The sequence below is a fragment of the Epargyreus clarus genome, unplaced genomic scaffold (genome assembly GCF_041222505.1).
Source record: "Epargyreus clarus isolate Ecla_fem2 unplaced genomic scaffold, WU_Ecla_fem_2.2 ptg000016l, whole genome shotgun sequence".
Lineage (NCBI taxonomy): Eukaryota > Metazoa > Arthropoda > Insecta > Lepidoptera > Hesperiidae > Epargyreus > Epargyreus clarus.
In genome coordinates, this window is record NW_027332224.1 from 2,266,057 (window position 1) to 2,292,870 (window position 26,814).

The 26,814-nt window shown below is 36.0% G+C and overlaps 2 protein-coding genes across 2 annotated transcripts in view; both read left to right on the forward strand.

Annotated features, from left to right (window-relative positions):
- ced-6 (PTB domain-containing adapter protein ced-6) overlaps positions 1 to 19,347 on the forward strand; it is a 64,547-nt gene extending 45,200 nt beyond the window's left edge. Inside the window, exons 2-12 of the mRNA XM_073081381.1 lie at positions 2,416 to 2,533; positions 5,333 to 5,497; positions 10,625 to 10,727; positions 11,601 to 11,736; positions 12,345 to 12,447; positions 13,035 to 13,179; positions 14,568 to 14,682; positions 15,230 to 15,318; positions 16,197 to 16,286; positions 17,374 to 17,795; positions 18,835 to 19,347. Of these exons, the coding sequence (XP_072937482.1) occupies positions 2,416 to 2,533; positions 5,333 to 5,497; positions 10,625 to 10,727; positions 11,601 to 11,736; positions 12,345 to 12,447; positions 13,035 to 13,179; positions 14,568 to 14,682; positions 15,230 to 15,318; positions 16,197 to 16,286; positions 17,374 to 17,795; positions 18,835 to 18,912 (1,564 nt within the window). The 3' untranslated portion in view covers positions 18,913 to 19,347. The remainder of the gene's footprint in view (positions 1 to 2,415; positions 2,534 to 5,332; positions 5,498 to 10,624; positions 10,728 to 11,600; positions 11,737 to 12,344; positions 12,448 to 13,034; positions 13,180 to 14,567; positions 14,683 to 15,229; positions 15,319 to 16,196; positions 16,287 to 17,373; positions 17,796 to 18,834) is intronic.
- Positions 19,348 to 21,110: 1,763 nt separating this feature from the next.
- LOC140748709 (uncharacterized) overlaps positions 21,111 to 26,814 on the forward strand; it is a 40,895-nt gene continuing 35,191 nt past the window's right edge. The window contains exon 1 of the transcript XR_012102969.1: positions 21,111 to 21,467. The gene's annotated coding sequence lies outside the window, so the exon portion shown is untranslated. The remainder of the gene's footprint in view (positions 21,468 to 26,814) is intronic.

Consider the following 26,814-nt stretch of genomic DNA (forward strand, 5'->3'; position numbering starts at 1 on the left):
GTTTGGTGTGGTAAGGCGTTACTAGAGACGTTCTGACTTAATCCTCAGACGTAGCACCTTCAAATGGGGACTCTAATCCTATTCGAGGTTGATTACAGATGTCAATGGACGCCAGTAATCGCTTACCACTATCAGTGAATAAAAAAGTATATTATTTCGCTTTTTGAACTACGCTATCAAAATTTTCTCATCCTTCATCATCATCAACCTATTACTGTCCCACTGCTGGGCACGGGTCTCCTCTCAGAGTGAGAAGGATTAGGCCATAGTCCACCGCGCTGGACAAGTGCGTATTGGTAAACTTCACATAGCTTTGAGTTTTTTTTTTTCTTTTTATATAAATCTCTCAGGTATGCAGGTTTCCTCGCGATGTTTTCCTTCACCGTTTAGCAAGTGATAATTAATTTCTAATACGCACATTAATTTGAAAATCAGAGGTGCGTGCCTGGGATTTGTACCTCGGACCCCTCGATCGAGAGGCCGCGTTTCTTAACCACTAGGCTACCACTGCTTTTTGTCTTCCTTCATACCAGCTCTGCTCATCCTTCATACCAGCTCCAAATTGTGACTGTTGGAGCTCGGTCACCCCCTAGTAATATATACGAAAGGTACCATTCCTAAGCAGTATACACAGAAGACATCAATGTCCTTCAACTTCAAGTTGCATGACGTCATCAGGTCCAGAAACGAAGCGTGAAGGCAAGCGGGTCCGCTTCCGTGCGTGTTGTGTTACATGAGGAGTGCAGTAGGGCTGTCAGCTGCATGCAACTTTCTGGTTATGGTTGTCAGTTTTTGAAAAAAGTCAACAAAATTACATAGTTATTAATGAATGCTCTAATTTATGAGGGGTGCAATAGGGCTGTCAGCTACGAGAATGTTACATAGATAATAATTAATGTTGTAATTCAAATTAAATGGGAGAATAACAGGTTGATAATAAACCTTTTTTCCTTATAGAGTTTCAGTCACGTAGTTTTCACTGCAAATGGATCTCCTTAGGGTATAATGTTCAAAAACCATCGTTTGTACTGTACAATTACATATTGTAAATTTGTATGATTCTATATTCACTGACTTTTATTTTAGTACGACTTTTAATGTGACTATCTATTGAGCGCTTTAGGGGACGAATTTACATTATATTACAAACTTCTGTTCACAATTTCTTACTTTTAGACTCACCGTTTTGAGCTTAGCATTATATTGTTCATTATTATTAATCATCATCATCATCCTTATCATTATCAACCCATTACTGTCCCACTTCTGGGCACGGGTCTCCTCTCAGAATGAGAAGGATTAGGCCATAGTCCACCGCGCTGGCCAAGTGCGTATTGGTAGACTTCACATACCTTTGAGATTTTTTTTTTATAAATCTCCCAGGTATGCAGGTTTCCTCACGATGTTTTCCTTAACCGTTTAGCAAGTGATAATTACTTAATTTCTAATACGCACATAACTTCCAAAAATTAGAGGCGTGCCTGGGATTTTAACCTCGGACCCGTTGATCGAGGGGCCGAGTTTCTTAACCACTAGGCTATCACTGCTATCTATTATTAATCAATCTATCCAATGTCCTAAAAAGATCAAATACATTATCTGCGTACTAGAAATTGTCAAATTTTTGATCTTTGGTACGCAAACATTAAATAATTTGATTGTTAGTGGCGATATATGTCAATAATTCACTGAATACTAAAGTTTTGTTAAGGAAATATGTATAAAATAATAAATATTGCTAACTGACATCCTGTAGCTACTGATAGCAGCTCAGCAAAGTTCGATGATATTGATAATCATGTCATTTTATGCTCGTAATTAATAAATATTGTACTTAATTAAATCAAAAGAAACTTCACATGCTACAATAATGAAACTAATATTTTTACCACATCCTTCAAACCAGAACACTGCAGCTTCACACCGCTGTTGTTAGACAGAAATAGGTGTGGCGATGGTTGTCCACGTAGTACCGGGACTAGAATAGGGTTATGGTATCCCCTTTGTCGTAAGAGTCGATTAAAAGGGCATCCGGGGTTACGGGCGGCAAGAGTGGAAGCTTGAATCTTCCAGAAAGTGACCCGGGAAGGACGGCGGTATGTGTGGTCGCATCTCGTCGTAAACACCAGGTGGTGTGGGAGGAGCGAAAGCTGATCCCCTAGGGCAGAACCCGATTGGGGCATCGCGCTTGGAGGACTCCGGTTTGTTCCGTCGGAGATCCCGGAGTTCTCTTACAAGCGTTGAGGACGGCCACCGGGGGGAGTTTTAGTGCGGTAAAAATCCTACAAAACCCGGCGTAACTCCCACGTCGTCGGGTACCTTTTGAAGGTTTTCTCCTCGTAAATGGCAATAGTACCGCCGGAGTTGAACCACAGATTTCTACCACCTTTGTGACCACCTGTTTCTTTGTTACAGAATGTCCACCCTGCTGTTCTGGCAGGGCCGTGGGAAGGCCAGTGGCGCCCCCAACGGCCGCAACTGGATCCACGCGCCCGACGCCCTCGTGAAGGGCCACGTCGCCTACCTGGTTAAGGTTGGTACCGATGTCACACCGAAACATTTAGTTTATTTATACATTTTAAAATTAAAGAGAGAAATAAGTATAAATGAAACGATTTTTGTAACGGAACGAATGGTTACGTTACGTTACGATAATAATATTTAATTAATATTTATTTGCATTTGTAGATACTATACAATACAATATGAAAAGATACAATATGATTGATATGTATCAATCATTTTATATATTGTTTTGTTTTAAAATAGTTTTTTTTTTGATTGACTCGCCAAACAATGACGACCACGTAAAAGTGGCACACAGATACAAAATATTTTAATTCAAAAACGGAGAACGGGCGAGCATCGTCGTATACGAAGACGAATAGTCGTCTATACTTGGCAAACATCTAATATTATATTAAGTACTTCGAGGCCACATTACTACGCATCAACTTCAAATAAACAATAGAAATATAATCCGTTGAACTCCATCCGCCCCAAAGATAAACATAGACCAGACGGGGGGCGGCACAGATAACGATTCCAATAATTAATTAATTATAGCGCGTAAACAAGGAGTCTTGTCTATGCTTTGTTGTGTACTGGTGCTGCCCGGTTGCGAAATTTTCCCGGAATTTAGGGAGATTTTTTGGACGTAGGGGATTTTTTGTGGTTTGGTTGTTGGAAGTATACGAATTTATCTGGAATTTAGGGGGAGAGTATTATGTGTCTGTCTCAATCTGTGTGATTTTAGATGTGTTATTTTGCCTCATACCTAAGAATGTAATTATTTTGAACAGTGTTGCTAACGTTGTTTTTTACTTCCATTACCATAACACGACACGTAGATATTTACACACACATAGGTATATTACCATTATAGGTAGGTATGGGTGTGTAGATATAATGAATAATTATTTATACAATACAATATCGCCATGTATAAAATATTTTTCAGACATAGCAAAAATAATAACATTTATTATTTTCTCAAAAGAAATTATTTAAGTAACTATAAAATATAGTCTTGTTGACTATATTTTGTCAAGGGTCTCAAAGCTTAATAGAGTATTAATTAATTTCATTTAATTAATTAAACTATAATTATGTCTGCAAACTTCACCACTCTATAAATTTGCCGAAAACTCGACCGATCAATCAACAATTTCTAAACCACATTCAACTTTCTAAACCTAAAAACTAGAATATATTAAAAACGACAGCATTTTCAAAAAACAATTTCTAATCTTTTAAAAAGCCCATTTCTCTTACAGTAATTTTTACAATCAATTTATGTTTTTTTTTCTCTTTTACCAATTAATTGCTCGATTGGATTGCAAACTAATCGGGCAATTAATCGACAAATTGCCAAACCGATTAGTCGACGAGTTTGCAAGCTCATCTCTACTAAAACTTACAAGTTATAGGGGCGCCGATCTGAGATCGATTAATCGAAGACTCAATTTTTGGGGCCAAAAAGATCGATTATATTAATCGATCTCCAGTAATGGATTCAGTGAATCGATCTTTCATCCTAGAAAATCGAAAGTCGATCTTTTTGATGTTGGTTGAATATGAATATGTTATAGACATTTTTTGCTGGCAGATACGTATTTCAGGGCTAGTTTGGTCCTGATAACCTTTATATCCGCTGTCTTCGCCCTTTTTAGCTTAAAAAAAACGAAGATCGATTTTTGGAGAATCGATTTGGGAATTGACTTTTTGTGTCTCGATTTCACTTCGATTCGAATCGATTCAAGAATCGATCTTTTTCGGAAAGAATCGCCATCCCTAACGAGTTATTTACCATAACATTACCACGGCCTCTCCTTGACCTCTTACGCGGTAATTATAATTACCGTTACGTAATCAATTAAGAAACAATTAACCATTGTCGATTATGTCCAAGTTTTGTCAATTTCCGCGACATGATGAAAGTTTAAGGAAAAGTTGTGTTAATTCTTTTTTTTTTTTATAATATAAGAGAGCAGACGAGCATGCAGTCCACCTGATGGTAAGTAGCTACTGCCGCCCATGGACATCTGTAATCAACCCCAGATAGGATTAGAAATTCCTACCTGAGGTCAACCTCAGATGCGCCGCTACCCCTGAGGACTAAGCTGGAACGAATCGGAAAAGTCTGTCTCCCTTACCACACCCTTCAAACCGGAACACAGCAGCGCCTCACACTGCTGTTATTAGATAGAAATAGGTGTGGCGGTGGTGCCGCCGGAGTCGAACCACAAAGAGTTCTACCACCTTCAATTTACAGATATACCGTCACACCAAAACAACAGGATATCGTTCAAACAATTTAATAATTATTTTTTATGAAATATTGCGTAAAATGTTAAGTTTCACTTTAGATTTACGCGGACATGAGAACGATACAATACAATCGGTGATAGAACCCTTTGTGGTTCGACTCCGGCGGCACCACCGCTACACCTATTTCTGCCTTATAACAGCAGTGTTAGGCGCTGCTGTGTTCTGGTTTGAAGGGTGTGGTAAGGGAGACATACTTTTCCGAGGCGTTCCAGCTTAGTCCTCAGGAGTAGCGGCGCATCTGTGGCCGACCTCTGGTAGGAATATCTAATCCTATCTGGGGTTGATTACAGATGTCCATGGGCGGCAGTAGCCACTTACCATCACTGGACTGCATGCTCGTCTGCTACTTTTATAATATAAAAAAGGTCCGAGGTTCAAATCCTGAGCTGGATTTGAACCTCGGACCCCTCGATCGAGAGGCCGAGTTTCTTAACTAGGCTATCACTGCTACTTTTATAACTAATTTTGAATTATAAATAATATTAATTTATATGTATTCCAGTTTCTCGGCTGCATTCAAGTGGACCAGCCCAAAGGCATAGAAGTGGTGAAGGACGCCATCAAGAAGCTGCAGTTCACACAACAGCTGAAGAAGTCTGAAGCGAAAGATGGAGCGAAATGCAAGAAAGTAGAGATCACTGTGTCGGTTGATGGAGTCGCTATACAGGTGAGTCCCAACCCACTGCTGGGCTTAATATTTAGTCATTTTTAAAGCACTGCAGAGTGGAATGTTTTTTTAAGCAACTATGGAAGGTAATGTTTGGGTCAATGTGCGTATATGCTTGTATGGATGCATGACTCCTGAGGATTAGGTCACCTCATATGTAAGTGTTTTTTTTATAATATAGGAGTAGCAGACGAGCATGCAGTCCACCTGATGGTAAGTGGCTACTGCCGACATGGACATCTGTTATCAACTCAAGATAAGATTAGATTACTACCTGAGGTCGGCTGGAAAGTGTGTGAGTAGGTATATGGAAAAGTCTGCCTCGGAAAGTATGTCTCCCTTACCACACCCTTAAACCAGAACACGGCAGTTTAACACTGCTGTGGCGGTGGTGCCGCCGGAGTCGAACCACAAAGGGTTCTACCATCTTACCTTACTCCACTGTGGAGAGTAATGTTTTCCTAAGGACTAAGGACTTATATGTAAGTCAGCATCCACACTCTACCACCAAAACGCAAACTACTTCTGAAATATGTATGACAGTAGTACCCGGTCAAAACACACCCGAACATATTTGTGTCATAATTATTATTAACCCATTACTGTCCCACTGGGCAAGCGTCTCACAAAAAGAATAGTATAGGCCTTGATCTATTATTAACTCAACGAAAATCGAACCCGCTCTTCACAATGAAAGAAAATTAATTAATTATTCACGTTACATACATAATTGTTACAAAGAAAATAAAAAGTGAAATCAGTTGCTGTTCGCTATTTATACGAACGTGCTTCGATTGTTAATTTTACTATTACGTAGTACTAGCTCGCTAGTACGATTCTAAGGTAGAACTCTCGTGTCCCTGTAGTTCCGGAACCAGAATAGCGCTACGGTATCCCCTGCCTGTCGTAAGAGGCGACTAAACGGGGCTTCCGGGGTTGCGAGCGGCAAGAGTGGGAGCTCGGACCGTCCAGTATGCTACCCGGGGAGGACGGCGGTATATGTGGTCGCTTACCGTCGTGTACTCCGGATGGTGTGGCGAGCGTCATGCTCACCTGGGTGGCGCCCAACGTGAAAACACGCTAAGAGGACTCCGGTTGCGTTCCTTTGGACATCCCGGAGTCCTTTAGCGCCGAGGACGGCTACCGGGGGGGTTTTAGTGTGGTAAGAATCCCACATAACTCTGTGTTGCTCCCACGATACCGGGTACCATTTGAAGGTTTCCCCCTCGTCAACAAAAAAAAGGTCTAACCTAACCTAACCGTCACTCGCGTTCGATGGTCATAAAATACTTACTTATTTAACACATTTTTTATAATCGACGACGTACCCAAAATATTGTGAGCCATTGGTTCACCATCCCTGGCTTAGGACATAGGGAGAATCAAACTTATTCATTTTTGCCTTCCCAATTTCGTAATTGGAAAAATTTTGCCTAAGTACCTAGACTTATTAAATTCACGGAAACAATGAATCTTGAATGAATGAATTTTCGGTTTCCGTCTTAATTTCCAAAGTTTGTTTAATTTAGTTATCGATTAAAATAATCGACTTTTTGGTTCAAAATAATCGATTCTCCGATTAATAGGTCTAAGATCGCAATCCCTAGTTCTCGTGGGATTTCCGGGATAAAAACTATCCTATGTCCATTCTAGGGTCTCAGACTATCTTTGTACAGAATTTCATTAAAATCGGTTCAGTGGTTTAGGCGTGAAGAAAAGACAACCAGACGGACAGACAGAATTACTTTCGGATTTATAATATTAGTAAGGATTCAATTAGAAACCATGCTTGCTCTTACAAATTTACTGGGTAACAACTTGCCTGAAAAAGATTTGTACCCCTTTTTCAAGATGGCAGCCGAAGGACACGAGTTGCTACAAACTTGATTAACATTCAAAAAGTAAAATTGTGTCCTATGACTTTTGCATAATGACCAAGTAATAGTAACATTTGAATGACTAAAAACAGTATTAAAACAAATTTTAACATTGTATCGGAACGTGGTTACAATATATAGTCTAACCTACAACTATTTTCCGGTTAAATTACGTTTTCCGGTACTGACGCCCGCTTCCGGACAATGCCGGTATTTACGGAATCAATACATCACAAGATCACTGCCAAGGTTTTAAATTTAAATTCGTATCAGACGCTTTTATTGTTATTTTTGAATACCATACATACATTTTGAAGGTTATAGAACACTTGACACAAAAAGCATCACCGCTATATCTATTTCTGCCTAATAACAGCAGTGAAGCGCTGCTGTGTTCTGGTTTGATGGGTGTGGTAAGGGAAACATACTTATCCGAGGCGTTCCAGCTTAGTCCTCAGGGTTAACGGCGCATCTGTGCCCAACCTCAGGTAGGAATATCTAATCCTATCTGGGGTTGATTACAGATGTCTATGGGCGGCAGTAGCCACTTACCATCAGCCACTTACCTTCACCTGCATGCTCGTCTGCTACTCCTATATTATAAAGAACTTTCTTACGTTAAAGCCACAAACCAAACTATTTATATAACAAAAGAAAAGAATACACAAATATGAATGAGTTTAAGCGTCGCAATACAAATGTTTGCATAATTCCGCAACGCACGTGGTTTAGTTAAATTAAACATAGTTTCTCTATTATGTAACGCACAAACCGACGCACAGACGAAGTGACTTTGGCTGGCAATCGGATCTATAATGCCGTTTGCCGAACGATTACAAACCATTGCAAAGCCAAACGTGTGGATGCCGTGTTTGCGTTGATTTGCTAGCACTTGTAGCGGATCCAATGAAGTTTTTCTTTTATAATGTAGGAGTAGCAGACGAGCAGTCCACGTGATGGTAAGTGGCTACTGTCGCCCATGGAAATCTGTAATCCACCCCAGATAGGAATAGATATTCCTACCTGAGGTCGGCTACAGATGCGCCGCTACCCCTAAGGACTAATCTGAAACGCCGTGGAAAAGTCTGTCTCCTTTACCACACCCTTCAAACCGGAACACAGCAGCGCTTAACACTACTGTTATAGGCAGAAATAGGTGTGGCGGTGGTGACCCGAGTCGAAGCAATATATAAACCGAAAACCACCGTTAATTTTTTACCCCTTTATTTTTATACTATACTAGTTTTTGCCCGCGGCTTCGCCCGCGTTTAAAAGAAAATAATATAACATACTAACATACATAAAACTGAAAATTCGTATCTTCAACTTTGCTAAAGATTGTCACTTGATCAAATGCATAGTTTACGATTCAATCCTTACTAATATCGATTAAAATAATCGATGTTTTGGGTCCAAAAGATCGATTCTCCGATTAATCGATCTTAGATCGCCATCCCGTGGGATTTCCGGGATAAAAACTATCCTATGTCCTTTCTTGGATCTCAGAATATCTTTGTACAAAATTTCATTTAATTCGGTTCAGTGGTTTGGGCGTGAAGAAGAGACAACCAGACAGACAGACAGAGTTACTTTCGGATTTATAATATTAGTAAGGAAGTGAGGAATGCAGGATTTCAAGTATGTATCTATTACGGTAAATGAAAATTACATTCAAAATCAATTACGTAATGTATTACATCAATAATTACACACCAAATTGACTGTAAAACAGTAGGTATTAATTATAAATACATTGTAAAACTATTTTTAATCATTATAACATCCTTTTCTACGCCACTTCCTTTGCAAAACTCGATTCGTGTGAACTGTCATATCTTAAATCTATGCAAAGTGTTTTATTTTAAGTAATAGTGGTTCCGTACTATTATTTTATATATCAACAATATCAACCTATTACGTCCTATTGCTGGTCACGGGCCTTCACAGAGTGAGAAATATTTAGGATATAGAGAACGTTCAAGCGTTGTAGATTTACTAACGAAGTTATCCTTCTGGGATTCGTACCGTGTATTCTGAAATCTGAAAACAAAGAGATAGTTCCAATATTAATCTCAAAAGTGTATGTAGGTCTAGCTGGTTAGGGGGGGAAGGGACGGTCCGCCCCGGGCCCTCGATCCTGAGGGCCTCCAAACACAGTTGCTAAAAAAGGTCAGAACCAATCAATCTATGAAATGTGTATCACGCAGCTAAAAAAAGGTCACCGAATTACAGGCGAATAATTCTGACACATGTGTCATTTTGTAAAATCTAACAAACTTTTTACACTTTTGGGAGCCTCCATTCAACTTCGCCAACAACTCCGCCCTGGGCCTCTAAATTCTAAATTCGGCCTCTCGATCGAGGGGTCCGAGGTCCCTCCTCTCTCCTCCTCTGATTTTTCAAAAAATATGTGCTTATTAGAAATTAATTGTCACTTGCTTAAACGGTGAAGGAAAACATCGTGAGGAAATCTGCATACCTCAGTTATAAAAATAAATCTAAAGGTATGTGAAGTCTACCAATACGCACTTGTCCAGCGCGGTGGACTATGGCCTAATCCTTCTCATTCTGAGACCCGTGCCCAGTAGTGGAACAGCAATTGGTTGCCGACCATCAACATATTATATATTTGATCAAGATGTCTCACGGAACCCCAACACAGATTAACAATCTATGTCATCACACGAGCGTAATCACTTCCTGTATTTACTCAACCGTATAGCTCGGTTTTGCTTGCAATCTATTGTATAATGCATAATTTACAGACAGACGTACACGCGAACGTATTTCATGGAAATAGTAGTTTAAAAGTAAAACAGTTTAAGTAGTTAAAAATGCACTCTTTATAGGTTTCATCAACAACCCATTACTGTCACACTGCTGGGCACGGATGTCCTCTCATAATGAGAAGGATTAGGTCATAGTCCACCGCGCTGGCCAAGTGCGTATTGGTAGACTTCACATACATTTGAGATTATTTTTTTTTTATAAATCTCTCAGGTATGCAGGTTTCCTCACGATGTTTTCCTTCACCGTTTAGCAAGTGATAATTAATTTCTAATACGCACATAACTTTTTGAAAAATTACAGGTGCGTGCCTGGGATTTGAACCTCGGACCCCTCGATCAAGAGGCCGAGTTTCTTAACCACTAGGCTATCACTGCACAGATGGACTGCCAGTGTTCAATCTTGAAAAAGAACATGTATATCGCGTTGGAAGTTATAAGCTAAATATATTTTTGGTTTTCAGGAGCCACGCACCAATAACGTTATGTACCAGTTCCCGCTACATAGGATATCGTACTGCGCTGATGATAAGGGCGCGAAGAAATACTTCTCTTTCATAGCTAAAGGTGAGCACAACAATAGTATAAATATAATTTTTAAACAAGCTTTTTAACTCATCTTGAATGACGTCCGTGTATTTAGTAATACATTTACATTAATTAATCATTGCCTTAAGACTATTTTGTCTAAAAGATACTGATTTTAAGAGCAATTTAGTTTCTAACACGCACGTAACTTTGAAAACCCAGAGTTGCGTGCGGCGTGATTGGACTTTGAACCTGGGACCCTGCGATCGAGAGTTCCAACCACTAAGCTAACGCCCGTTATTAATAATTGATCGATCCAATGTTTTGGATAGATAAATCGCAGCTCTTAAGGAGTGTTCTACTGGAATGTGAAGTGTTACCGGCGGAAATCTTAAGAAAAGTCCTCAAAAATATGATAAAACGGACGCAAACTTGTGTCGACGCTGGTGGAAGACACGTGACAAATATAATTGTAAAAACATGTGAAATTTTTACAGTTTTAAATCTACCCCCTTTGTATAATTGACAATAAAATTACTTAAAAAAACTTTATCATAAAATATAAAAACGTATTTTTTTACGTTTTTAAATCTTCCCTCCATAGATTAGTAAACATACTTCGCCGCCTTGAAATTGAATGAAGCCACAAACGGCTTATTTTAGTAAGTTCTTTTTTTGAATTCTTGACAAATAAAAACATTTTTAGAGAAAATTTACGAATAAATAACTAATACTGCGTAATTTACATAATAAATAATTAAAATTATTTCAAATATTTTAGGGACATTTTAGCACGGAGACGTGGCAAAACTTTTTTACGCAACTATTTCAATTCTCAAAACTGGGTACATTTTCTTGTTAGGAGTGAGTAATCTTTACTAATCTATGCTTCCCTCTAATTATAATTTACAGGTGGCAGCACTGTCAACGGTATGAATGGCCATGATGGTGGCACGGCTGAGAAACACGAGTGTTTTGTATTCATCTCCACGAAGCTTGCGTCGGAAATAACACTAACTATTGGACAAGCTTTCGATCTAGCTTATAGGTAAGTTTGCCCTGCTGGGCTCTAATCTTATAATAACCGACGAAATTAGATCACAAAATAAAACTTATTTTGTGCCTAGATTTTAAGTAAGAACAGTACCCTTAGTATAAGTTTTTACGTTTTGACAAAAATGACTGTTTTTGTTTTTTTTTTTACGTATTTCGAATACATTTCCAATCAGTTCTGATACAATCCGCTAGGGGAGCTGATTGGAAATGTATGGACAAATACGTAAACAAATACCAAAATAGACATTTTTGTAAAACCGTAAAAACTCATACTAAGGGTACAGAAAAATATTAGAGTAACTATTTTTTTAACTTTTTCATTTACTAGCAACTCAATGCTTACATTTTTTTGAATTTATACATTTAACTTTAGAACATCAATAGGAATATAAATATTTCTGTCATATTCATAGAATAATATTGTTTTAACATTTTTTAAAACTCGTTACATAAAATAAATAATAATATAGTATCGATTTTTTTCTTTTATGTTAACTGTGTAATTATTAATGTGAATAGACCTAATAATTAAATTTTAAAAAATGCGACTTTATTTTTTCATATATTTTTTTGTGACTAAAATATTTTTTTTGTTTACAGGCGGTTCCTAAACGATAATGGGAAATACATAGAATTGCAAAAACTCACACTACAAAACAAAAAATTGGAACTACAGATGAACACATACAAAAATCGCTTACAAGTAAGATTCTTTTGTTATATTTAGGATAACATAAATTTAAATTCCCCCTTTTATAAAATTATCAACCTCGGCCAAACGGTTAGTAAATTTCTCGCCTTTGAGAACTTGAGAACTTTTTTAACGTTTCAGACATGTTTTCTTACTTTCTTTCTTTTATCATTCATCACGTGACAATTGATTTATGAATGGAGTTAATTTCAGAAGTAAATTGTGACCATTTACCATCAGATGGATTGCGAAAGTAAAAAAAAAATGCACCACTGACTTGACCAATTACATTCTTAAGTACTTCACATGGGCTCAATTTATCCTATGTCCTTTGAGCAACTCATTCCTGCTGTGATCCGCCAAAGAATGGAACTCACTCCCACCTTTGTTGTTTCCCGATACATATGATCTGGGATTGTTCAAGTCAAGGGTGAATAGGCTACTTCTAGGCAAGCGTGTTTTGTCCAAGGCTGCATCTTATTTAACATTAGCTAAGGATGCAGTCAAACGTAAAAAAAATACTAGAACTATCTCCATCTCTGTCTCTCTTTAGCTCTCCCTCTCTCTCTTACTCTCACACTAACTCACTACTATTCCAGGAGCTATCAAAAATCACGTACAAGGACGATCTGTCCGCGTACCTGTCGCGCAGCGGGCTGTCCGACATCGCGGAGTACCGGCCGCCCGCGGAGCTGGACAGGCAGCTCGCCGCGCTGCTGCACAACGGACTGGGCGGGGACACCGGTGAGAGACTTGTCAAACACACCTTTTAAAAAAATTAAAAAAAGTCATACTTTTGACGTTTTTGAGAGATATAATAGGGAAAAACGGAAAGATCGTGTGTCTTGTTGACGCTCGTTGGGATTTAAAAAAAAAACATGAAAGTTTTACAAAAAAAAAAAACAATTATTTAACCATTTAAAATATAAAAAACCGGAACTCAAGTGCATAATTAACGAACAAATTTAAAAAAATAAAGTTACATAAAAACCTCGTTTAATGCTAGTGATCAATAAAAAAGTAAACACTTTCATTTAACACAAGAAAAAAATCTAAAAGAATCATATATTGACACTAGTTTGCAATTTTATTAAAAAAAGGAAACAAAATAAAAAAGTAGTAAGCATTTTCATATTACATAAGTCACGTGTTAACAATAGATCGCGACACTATTAAAAAAAAAGAAAAAATCACGTCCTCGGTTTGAAAACGCCCGAGCCAATGTCCTCAACAATATAAAAATCACGTACAAGGACGACCTGTCCGCGTACCTGTCGCGCAGCGGGCTGTCCGACATCGCGGAGTACCGGCCGCCCGCGGAGCTGGACAGGCAGCTCGCCGCGCTGCTGCACAACGGACTGGGCGGGGACACCGGTGAGGAGCTTGTCAAACAAAAGGAGCTTTTTTAAAAAAAAAAAAAAAACAAAATTCTTCCTTTTGATGTTTTTGAGAGGTATGGGAAAAGGGAAAAACCATGTCACTTGTTGAAGCTGGTCAGGGCTTAATAAAAAAAAGAAACCTATGTCTGTTGGAAAGTTCTAAAGAAAATCGACAAACGTAACGATTTAAAATAAAATAAAACGGAACTTAAACTTCATAATAATTATTATTAAACCAAAAAAATTGAAAGCCAAAAAATATTTTTTTCGCCTTTGTAGGTGTAATATAAAAAAAGTAAAAATCTTGTGTTTTTGGAGACGCTCATGAGGGATTTTGTCGAAAAACAAAAGAAAAGCTATATCTTGTTTACGCAAAATTAAAAAAAAACATTTAACTATTTAAAATTAAAAAAATCGGAACTTTAACTTCATAAAAATTATTGGTAACTATGAAAAAATGCCTTGAATGGTTGTAATGAATAACTAAACAAATAGAAAGCGCTTTCATATACTTAACACAAAAAAAACAAATAACCAAGTGACTTTTTGACTCTTGTTTTATTCAAGAAATAAACATAAAATCAATGCCATTAAAATACTGTAAAAACATGAACTTCAGAAATAATTTCAAATAAAAACAAACAAAAAACAATAAAAATTGTAAAAACCTAATATAAATCCCAAATACAAAAATGAACTCAGCATTTGAAGAAAAAGTCGAAAATATCTAAATAAATGTTTTTCTATCCACAGCAGCTGACGCGATGTCCAACAACTCAACAGACACGTTCAACTCTAGCAACGACAACAATTTGTTGTTGTCCACGCCGCCGCCCACGCACAACGGGAAGCCCAGCGGTGGGACTGGGTGAGTGGGCTTAATTAGCATTATTATATTCGAGGATAGACAACCTTAATTAGAGTGTTTTTTTTTATAATATAGGAGTAGCAGACGAACATGCAGTCCACCTGATGGTAAGTGGCTACTGCCGTATGGACATCTATAATCAACCCCAGATAGGATTAGATATGCCTACCTGAGGTCGGCCACAGATGCGCCGCCACCCCTGAGGACTAAGCTGGAACGCCTCGGAAAAGTGTCTCCAGGAGATTTTGAAGGTGGTAAAACCCTTTGTGGTTCGCTTCCGGTGGCACCACCGCCACATCTATTTCTGCCTAATAACACCAGTATAGCGCTACTGTGTTCCGGTTTGAAAAGTGTGGTAAGGGACACAGAGATACGAGATACGTTACAATAATAGATATATTATCCTACTGACTTAGGGTTACAATAGTATTGTAAAAAATCGATAAAATGCATTTTACCGATTCGTTATCGGTAAAAATTCTGGGAGCAACATATATGTATTTTTTTTTGTTTTTTTTTTTTATTTTACCATTTTTTTTATTTTCAGAAAATTATTAGGCGATCTATCGTCTAACAAGAACCCTGTAGTAGGCACAAAACTAGAGGGATTACTGTTAAACTCAGATTCAGACAGTGGTATGTAATTTTATTTAACCTATCCAAAAATTTAATAAAATCTTCATTATTTATAATTATCTATAGTCTGATTCATAATTAGGTGTCCAAAATGACCTATCAAGAAAATATGTTTGAAATGGTAGTTTCTTATTTTTGTCGATTTTAAAATAATACAACAACAATAAAATTATAATCTAAATAAATTAAGAATAATTCACATTTTCTAATATTTATATCACCTCAATTTCGTTACATACAGTAATAATAATAAAAAACAAAGTTATGGTAGAAAATTAAGATGTGATAATGGTAACACAATCGGAATCCAAAACATTTCTTGCACCGTCATTTTTAAGTTACGTAGCTGATATTATTAATTTTCGTGATTGTGATCGAACTCTAATGTTTTCTCGTTTACATAATGCGTTAAATTGTGTATATTTGTTAAAGTTTTCGTTTTTTGTTGAGTTTGTTAAAGTCTTTGTTTCTTGTTAATTTTGACAGTGACATTTCTTTGTTTACATTTTGGACACCTAATTATGAATCAGACTATAATTTAATGCGGCATCAATAATGAAAATAGATAAAAATATAAAAAAATGAATAATTGTAATTATGAAATATCTAAATACGTTTTTTTATACACCAACAAATTTGTCGTCACAAATCATAATAATAAATCTAAGAATAATCTGAATGTGTTTTTTGTTAACTATTTCATATTTTCTCTAATATTTTCATGCACATTAGAATGGTTGTCACAAATTGTAAAAGATTAATATTATATTTTTATTTTTATTACCACAATGATGAATTACAACAGTCTTGCGTAGAAAATAATTTTATTATTCATTTTGACGATTAATCAAATTTAAAATGTCTTTTTCTCATTTCAGATTTCGATCCTCGTGCGTTCGAGTCAGAACCGGTAACACGATTTGCATCGCCCATCATCGAGAACCATGTCACCCCAACACCTCCGTTATGTAAGTGTAATACGACCCTATATCACATTGCGTCTTATTGTCGTAAATACAGTCCACTTAACCTTATTCGGGACACGAAAATCCTGTCCATCGAAGAGAGGAACATTCGGTTTCTTCGACCCGAGTACATGTGGGTACTTGGGCCGCCTAATTAGCACTAAACACAACATAATATAAAATTTATATTTCATGCAAAAAAGACAAATAATTGGAAGGTGGTCGCACCCTTTGTGGTTCGACCCCGGCAGCACCACCGCCACACCTAGTTCTACCTCATAACAGCAGTGTCAGGCGCTGCTGTGTTCCGGTTTGAAGGGTGTGGTAAGGGAGACGGACTTTTCCGAGGCGTTCCAGCTTAGCCCTCAGGGGTAGCGGCGCATCTGTGGCCTACCTCAGGTAGGAATATCTAATCCTATCTGGGGTTGATTACAGATTTCCATGGGCGGCAGTAGCCACTGACCATCAGGTGGACTACATGCTCGTCTGCTACTCCTATATTATATAAAAAAAAATACGAGTCGAACTCATACACAGAGGGTTCCGTACCACCACTATTTCTACGTTTAGTATTTGTTTTTATAACAGCTATAGACGTACATACATAATAACATTTAAATTATTTGAATAATTCTAACAATTGTATAAATAATTTCGTACGCGTATATGTCGATAACTATTAATGTAATAAGTAAATGATGCAATAAAAGATAATTAAACTGTAACACAATATAAAAATGAAGAATGCATATTGCTCAATTTATATACATTTACAATTACAATATTAAGACCTTGTCGGTATTGTAACATCTATTTCTTCATATTTTTAATAAAAAGGAAGCTGCAATATTGATAACAATCTAATTTTAAATTAAATTATTTTCAACAACACTAATTATTGCAATCCAACCGAATCTAATTGATAGCGAGGTGTAGTCCGCGCCAAACTGCTAGTCCACTCTGAATATAGAAATGTATCGCGTCGCCATAGCAAATTGGATGACCACATCTGCTCGCAACAACTTCAGAGCGGACTAGCAGTTTCGCGCAGTTTATAACAGTAATCTTAACAAAATTATTTAATTTCCAGTGGCACCACCACCAAAAGCCTCAAAACGGCAGTCCATACCCCAACAACAAACGCCATCCCCACAACAACAACAACAACAACAGCAACAACAACAACCAGCGATTAACGGGAGCGACCTATTCGGCTCCACGCCTTTCTCAATGCCGAATCAACCATCAATCACATCACCGTTCGCTCAGCCGAAACCGAATTACGACATTAGCGACTTTAACCTCCAAACATCGGTTTTTAACAGCACTAATACGTCATTCACGAACGGTCTGACAGGATATGACCCGTTCGACACTCAAAAAACCGGTAACATCTTCGGCAACGGTTTCGGTAACACGTTTAACGGTTTTGGCAATCTCAGCGAGAAACAAACTGTGGAATTGGACAGCAGCTTCAATGGATTTCTAGACAAGACCATTTCGGAGATGAAGGTCAGTCCCTTTCAGTAACCCTTTGATTTAAGCTTATCTATCCTGTATTAATGCAAAGGGAAGAATTGTAAATATTACGTAAAAGTAGCTGGATTATTGCTTTTGTTATAGTTTGGATGAATCTTTATGCAACATTTAGATACTTGCAAATAATCCGTCGAATAACCTACAGATTAATGATTAGTTTGTAAACTCCGCGCACAAATACAGACACATAATCGTTAGATTCACAATAATAAACACAGCGGCGCGAATAAATGAGCGTTTGTGGTCACTACCATATACACTCAAGTAAATTATTTACAAATATTCGTATTCGTGGCAACTTGTCTGTATTCGGCGAATATCTATATGTTGCATTAAATGTTAAATCTTGTAATATGTAGTTAAAATTAGGCTAAGTAAAGCTATAAAAGAAATATTAAATAGCCCTTTATAAGAAATGTAACCCAATTTCTGTAGTATACATACGATCCCCGTTCCTAATAGTTGACTCTGCTGAAACCATCCTTTGGGATATACTACTACTAATACTAACTACCCACGCAATTTTAATTTGCACAGCAATTTCACGCATGTCTTTAGTTTTTATAACTTACATTTATATTATGTGCACAACTAAGTTAAGAATAAATACATAATTAATTAAGATTATTTGCACAGTATAGTAACACGCACATTATTTTTAACAGCTTTATGATTGGTGAGTATGGCATACTATAAGTTTTTGAAGGAAATAAATGCCTGAATTAATTTAATTTTGAAATTGAGCTCTGTAAATAAAAGTAATTTCAGGACTTGTGGTATTACAGCAATAATATATAATTTTACTGTAAATATTTGACTTTACTGTAAAACGGATATTGAAAGAAAGAAACAAAAAAGAAATGAAGAATAGAAACAAACAAATTTCTATAGTTTTATTTAACTTCAGCCTAAACTTATTTCTGAGCCTTATTTAAGGGAAAAATCACAGTTTAGGTCGAAAAACGAGATGATTCTAAAAAATTAGTTTACAAACATGTTTTATATCTTACAGGACGGCTTCAGCAGAGGGATCACCTTTGGGAACGACGATTTTTCAATAGATAACTTAGATCCCTTGAAGAAGAATTAAAACTTGCAATTATAAACGTAATGTAGGTAATTTTTAGATTTAATAATCTTGATTTAGTTCACAAAACTTAGGTTAAATTGATGCAATAAATTCCGTTATGAAATATAAATATATTAACTATTTCGAATATTTTATAAGTGTTTTGTGAACTGAAACGACTATTGGATATTTTGCCATTATTGGTCGATTACAAATGATTTGCTGAGCTCGTGATAGTAGATTGTATGTGTTTGAATTTCTTGTGTAAGAAATATATCTAAAAATGCGTCTTGTTCTAAGATCTTATGAGAATCTCAAAATTTTAACATACCACATAATCAAGTAGATTTGTTAGCATCATGAATGAATCTATTGAGAAGGATCTACTTTATAGAAGATAACGTATATATGTCTATTCGCCTGAGATCAATCTAATATATAAAATTCTCGTGTCACAATGTTACTTTACCGATTTTCACCAAATTTAAATGCATATTCAGTATGGCTGAGAATCGGCTACTATCTATTTTTCATACCCCTAAGTGATAAGGGTTGTTCACCCTTAATTTTTTTTTTATTTATATGGCAACACAACGTTTGCCGGGTCAGCTAGTAAACTCTAAAATTTAAGATTAAGTAACATGAGTCTTAGTATCTTATTTTACGCATATATATTAAAAAAATTGTTAAAAATTAAAATTGTGAGGAAAGATGAATGTTTGTGGCTTTTGTCGTAAAAAGTAGTGATTAGATTAAATTAAAATTTGGTTCGCAGGTAGTTTACAAATTGATTTTACCCCTTACCGTGATAAACACGGATGGAACCGCGGAAGAAAGCCACTATATAATAAATGCAATCTTGCATAAAATGAATACAACTACATTATACATAAGTGAAAGAAAATCATGAAAAATTGAATGAATTCTTCATAGACGGTTATATGCAGCATCTACTTGATTCCGTGGTTTAGTAATGTGACGTAACATTACTATAATATTTATTCATAATGGATTAAGAAATTTATCAGTGATATTTTAAATATTTACAAGCGAATTTTAATGCTCAATGTCATTCCAAAAGTGCCTTATATAACACCCTTTTAAAAATTATTATAAAATAGAGAATATGCATGAATAATCAGTAGATTTAGGACTTATTCGATAGATGACTAATCTAGATTGAATTTTAAATGAGTATTTTAAATTAAGGACCAAATTTTCCCAGTTATAGAGATTTGGAGATCGCCTCAAACATTCTGTGATAATTCTTTCAAGGTGAGGTGCTTCAAATTTGATTGAAATTGTCCAAAAATTCGACTGATTTTTAAAAGAGATTGATTGTTTGTAAATACATGTTATACATACTGTATTCAGATCATTTATTCACAATATTTAATACAGGATGGCATTGTAGCTGTAAGCGTTAACATTCCATGAACATATAATATTTTTTATTCAATAACTATATTTTTTATTTTTAATCCTGATAAGTATAAGAATGATTTTATCGTAACTGTGTATATTAGTGCTCATAATAAACTGTTGTATCGCTATATATGTCATTAGTGGAATATGTTTTTAGTATTGTGTACACTAATGTTAATTTAAGGCCAAAAGATATACATAACTGTGTATTTTCAGTAATAAAATTTATGTTTACAAACTTTTTCTTTTCTTAAAACCTCATCTATTTACAAAATATCATATATTTAATGATAAATGGACTACCAAAGATCTCATAAGTTCCTGTTACATAAATTTAGACCCTTCTTTAGAACTTTAAAGGATTGAAAAGAAGATGACTGCTAAAAACATGTCTAACAGCTAGCCATGGTGATTTCAAGTAAGTTAGGTATGAATTTAAAGATGCGTTTATAGAAGCTTTACAATTACAAACGTCTTAAAACTAAGACAGAAACACCTTTCATGTTATTGGAAGCAAGTAATGACCAAATACCGGAGATCGATCCCTATACCAGAATAAATATAACAAAAATTAAAGATTTTTTGAATGAAGAAAAGTAAAAAGGGTATGAAATAGTGAAAAGAGTAGTAAAAAAACACGGAGGAAAGTTAGTGTATAATGAAATGTTAGCAACTTCAGCATCTGTATAAAAGCCTTCATCATAGGTATGTTCGGTAACAATAACTATTTATCCACGATTGAAACTACATAAATAAGAGCGTAACTCGTGTGTTCTTGATATTTTTCTTCCATATACAATACAAGATTATCGATATCGAACACAAAAACCGGTAAACTGATTAGTTTCACTTCACATCACTACGCCGCTAAATGTCAACATTGTCAACTGTTGTTATTCGTCGTTTATACGTCATCAAATTTTCGCAGAATTTTCCCGATTTTCCCTTTAAAAGTGTTAAACGGGCTCAATATTATAACCATGCTCTGTGCATAAATCTGAAATAAGTAGTTTTAACCGCCAAATCAGTATTATAATAGTATTTATTTGTAAAAATGGTTGATCTCAGTGGCGGTCAGGATGGCCCTTTGGAACATGCGTTTTCAAACTCAGTTTTCATTGTTCCTGGGATTGTGGTGTCCAGTTTATCAGGTGAGGGTGATAGCTTATTAAATAACTAATTAATTAAAGCTCACGCACCTTGGATTAGTGCGTTTTTTAATTTATTGCGTCGCTACGAACTTTGTGTTGTCGGCGTAGCAAAATTATTTGTTTTATTATTGAAAGAATAATATTTATTTGTTATTCAATAAAAAATAGGTCAGAAAGATAAATAAAATATAATAAATCATATATTAAGGAAGATTATAAAAAGACAAGTCGTTTTAAACAATATAAAAATTATGTATTTTTTTAATATACCAATTTTCTGCTTGTTGTATACTGTTCTTGTACAAACTGTGTTATATTGAGATTTTTAGCAAAATTAATGGTAACCATATGGTCAAAATTAAAATGGAGTTCTTAGTAACAGATGACATACAGTGATTGTTGCTTTCTGGTAGTGCTTTGGTAATATTTTCTCAAATAAATAAATAAAACAATTGACAGGTAACATCAAACCTAATTAGAAGTAAATTATTTAAAATTATTGAAAAATATTTATTTGAAAAAGTTTAAAAACAGTGATTCTATATTGTAAAAAAATCATAAATGAACACGTTCTTATATATTTTCTTTTAGAAAAAAAAACTTTGAAGAAGTAAAGACAATATCTACTTCCCATTACCATATATTATGTCTCTAACTTCCTTTAAAACATGTCTCCCTTGCAAGGATGGAATTTTATAAAGTTATGGTCATTGGAAGTAAATAATAAAATAAATAATGTAAGAAGATGCTTTGCTTTCATTTGAGGGAATGATAGACTTATCTAAGGCATTCCATTTTTCCATCTAGATATATATAATTCAAAGGTGACTGACTGACATAGTGATCTATCACCAAACAGCCCAAACCACTGGACGGATAGGGCTGAAATTTGGCATGCAGGTAGATGTTATGACATAGGCATGCGCTAAGAAAGGATGTTGATCAATTCTACCCCCAAGGGAATTAAATAGGGGATGAAAATATTACTTCGTAACGCGAGTGAAGCCGCTGGCAAAAGCTCATCGGGGCATAAAAGGAAACTTCAGTCATTTCAACCAATTAGAAGGTGGTAGAACTGTTTGTGGTTCAACTCTAGAGACACCACTGCCACATCTTCAACCTATTACTGTCCAACTGCTGGGTCCAGCTCTCCTCTCAGAATGAAAAGCATTAAGACATAGTCCACCGTGCTGGCCAAGTGCGTATTGGTAGACTTCACATACCTTTTTTTTTAAGATTTCTGAGGTATGCAGGCTATCTCACAATGTTTTCCTTCACCATTTAAACAAGTGATAATTAATTTCTAATATGCACATAACTGAAAAATCAGCAGTACCTGTCTGAGATTTGAACCTCAGACCCCTGATCAAGAGGCAGAGTTTCTTAACCACTAGGCTATCACTGCCACATCTATTTCTGCCTAATAACTGCAGTGTTAAGTGCTGCTGTGTTCTGTTCCAATGGTGTGGTATACGAGATATACTTATCTGAGGCCTTCCAACGTAGTCCTCAGGGGTGGTTACCTCAGGTAGGAATCTTGTCTTATCTGGGGTTGATTTCAGACGTCTATATGCAACTCTTGCCACTTACCATCAGGTAAATTATATACATAAACATTAACTACTTCTTAAATATAAAAAAATGTTGTTTCCTATAACAGCTCAACTACCTATGCCAGTGTTTTTCAATCTTGACCATTACATGACCCCCTGAGGTATGTGTAAGTATTCTTGACCCCCTACATCACATTCTTTATAAATTGTATTTTGTCATGTTAACAACATCAAATCCATATAAAATGTTTATTTATTTTCATAATTAGGTATGTCTAAATATATAACTCAAAGGTGACTGACTGACATAGTGATCTATCAACGCACAGCCCAAACCACTGGACGGATCGGGCTGAAATTTGGCATGCAGGTAAATGTTATGATGTAGGCATCCGCTAAGAAAGGATTTTGATCAATTCTACCCCCAAGGGGATAAAATAGGGGATGAAAATATTACTTCATAACGCTAGCGAAGCCGCGGGCAAAAGCTCGTTTTATCATAAGTAAAAAATATGTTTTGTTATACTGTTATGGCATATATAAGTAAATGTCCTTACACATTATATTACACATTAATTTTTAAACTCATATTTCTTTTTACTAAGACATCGCGACCCCCGACGACCTTCTTTCGAAACTTTCCGTACACCCAGGGGGTCATGAACTACACTTTGGCAAACACTGATCTATGCAATAATTTTAATTGATCCATGAGTATTTCTAATGTCTGAGATAGCTATTAGAAAAGGTTATAGGCCAGTTACGTGACTATCGAATCGAATATCTAACTATTTTCGATTTTCCAATAGTACATTACAATACGAGGACGAAATAGTACATTACAATACGAGGACGAAAAATTTTTTTCTGACAAGTGTGAGTTTGCAGGCCGAGCCGCAGGCGAGGACTGCAATCACACGAGTCAGAAAAACATTTTTCGTCCGCGTGTTGTATAAAATTTTATATTACGGGGTCGGAAATGGGGGTTTTGCGCACGCGATGCGTGCGTAAAACGTCAATTTACGCACGCCGTGATATAAAATTTTTTTCTGACAAGTGTGAGTTTGCAGGCCGAGCCGCAGGCGAGGACTGCAATCACACGAGTCAGAAAAACATTTTTCGTCCGCGTGTTGTATAAAATTTTATATTACGGGGTCGGAAATGGGGGTTTTGCGCACGCGAAGCGTGCGTAAAACGTCAATTTACGCACGCCGTGATATAAAGTTTATTTTTTATATTTTCATTAATTTAATAAAACTACAATTTTACAATGTATATATAACTTGGTTATTTGCCAATATTTTGAATATTTTTTTTATTTATTCTTAGATTCATGAAATATTGAATATTGATTATATAATTATTATGATGATATAATTATTAAAATTTTACACTTGTAAGTAGTTTTGTCAATAGCAACATTATGATGGCTAGTGGCGCCCTCTCACAGACAACATAATAACTTCTAAAGAGTCCTCCATGCTTCTATGTTATGGCTTCTAAAACCCATTCATTGTTTAACGTAATGTTTACTTATTTATGAACTAGATGGCGCTGTAACGTTTTTTTAAAACACGCTAACGATGTTATCACGTAGCTTGTATAAGTAGTCAGAGGAGCCTTGTCAGTTTGATTGCAAATGTCCCTATATGGGCGACAGTAGCTACTTACCATTATTTTTGTTTAGCATAGGCTTAATCCCCTGTGCTTTCTAATTTATATCATTACTTTAATCCTGATTGAGTGACTGATATATACTGAATAATTATATTATTATATACCTCAATTATTGAATAAATATCAAAAATCCGGGGGGTATTTACCACCTGAGAATCTGCTCGGGCAAATAGGGTATCCTCAAGACCCGAAAATCCATGCCCACCGCCCTTATGTTAGCACTGCCTCAGCATATGAGTCCCGGAGGGTATGACGTCCCGCTTATTGATGATGATGACTAAAATTAAAATTTTAAAACTTAAAATTTCAATTCAAAACTCAACATTAAAATTATATAACGTACGGCTTTTAATTTATTTAAGCCTTTAATTTAATTATACAACGCCCTCTATCTCTCCAATGAGACTAATGGAGCGTACTAATTAGACATGCGCTAATTATGTCCTCAAGCGGATTGAACGTGGAATGTTTCCTTCGCGTCCCGGAAACATGTTTGCGGAACTTTCTAGTTCTGGGAATTCAAATCCCACGATTTTTAGGTTAGTACTGTGATTCGTACAGTTCGCATTACTAATAAAAGTAGTAAAAGTGAAATTCTCCGTAATCTGTTTACACTCACTTTTTTTATATTGAACCTAACGATAAGGCAGACGGGCTACCTGATGGAAAGCAGTCACCGTCGCATATGTACATTTGCAACACCAGAGGAGTGGCCAATGCATCGCCGGCTTTGAAGGAGAACTCTTTTTACACCCCTCTTTAAGAGCCCCATGTCATAGTCCTGAGGGAATACCTCAGGAGGAAGTTCATTCCACATTTTGCACGTACGCGGTAAAAATGACCGTGCATGCCGAACCGTGGAGGACCGCCACTGGTCCAGTTGATGTGGATGGAACCTCATCCTTCGGCGAGTGGTGCGATGAAGGAAGGGTGATGTAGGCACCAGATCGAACAGTTCCTCAGAACACACACCATTGTAAAGCCGGTAGAACACACAGAGGGAACCTATGTCCCTCCGCAGGCTTAAGGGTAATATAAAATACTATATATACATACCATACCATATATACAAATACTTCTGACTTTAAATTGTAATAACTTTACATAAAGTAAATCTATAGAATGAAATAAATAATACAATGAATATATTTTTAATCAGCGCAATTTAGTCGTTCTCACGTGATGCTATTTCAAACAGACAGGCAAAAATTCTAAAAATGCTAGAAATTGCTATAATTATTTAATCTAAGTACTCCTATTTTTTTCGCAGTAGAGTTCACAATGGATCTCGTACGACATATGTTTTCTCTATCAATTAGATCAGCGTTTCCCAACCTTTTTCAGTCCACGGACCCTTAGAAAATCAAGCACATTTATAACGGACCCCCTTAATAAAAGCCGAAACATAATTTGAAAGACCGATTTATGTATTTTGTTCTTTTTTATATAGATTAATAATAGTGTTATACATCATTGGATGCATCTTTTTTCATTTTTTCAAATACCGTGTGCTTAGATCACGTTTTTCTAACAAAACTGGTTTGCTGATTTTTCGTTTTGCGGCCCTTTTGCATTTAATGAGCAATTTATGTATGGTCCGGAGATGACACCGCGGACCCCCATACATATACTCGCGGATCCCCAGGAGTCCGCGGACCACAGGTTGGGAAACGCGGAATTAGATGATGCGGAACGTACCCTGAATCACGCTTACGATGTCATCGCGTAGATTGTATAAGTACGTAGGGGACTCTGTTACAATTTAATTTCCTTATATGGGTGACAGTAACTACTTACTGTTATTTATTTTTGTATAGCACAGACCTAATCCTTTGTGCTTTAAGTTTGTTAAGTTTAAATTACAATTAATTTAAATTTAATTTACATTAAATTACAAATTGAAATTAAATTAACTTTAAATTTATGTATTTATTTAAAAATTAAATTAAATTGCATTACAAATTAAAATTTTAAACGCATACCTAAATTTAAAAAGTAATATCTTAAAATTAATATAAAAAAGAATAAAGAACAAATATTAAAATACGAGGTGTTCCTGCGACTTCGTCAGGATTCAAAATATAGCCTTAAGTGGACAACGCCATCTATCAAACACA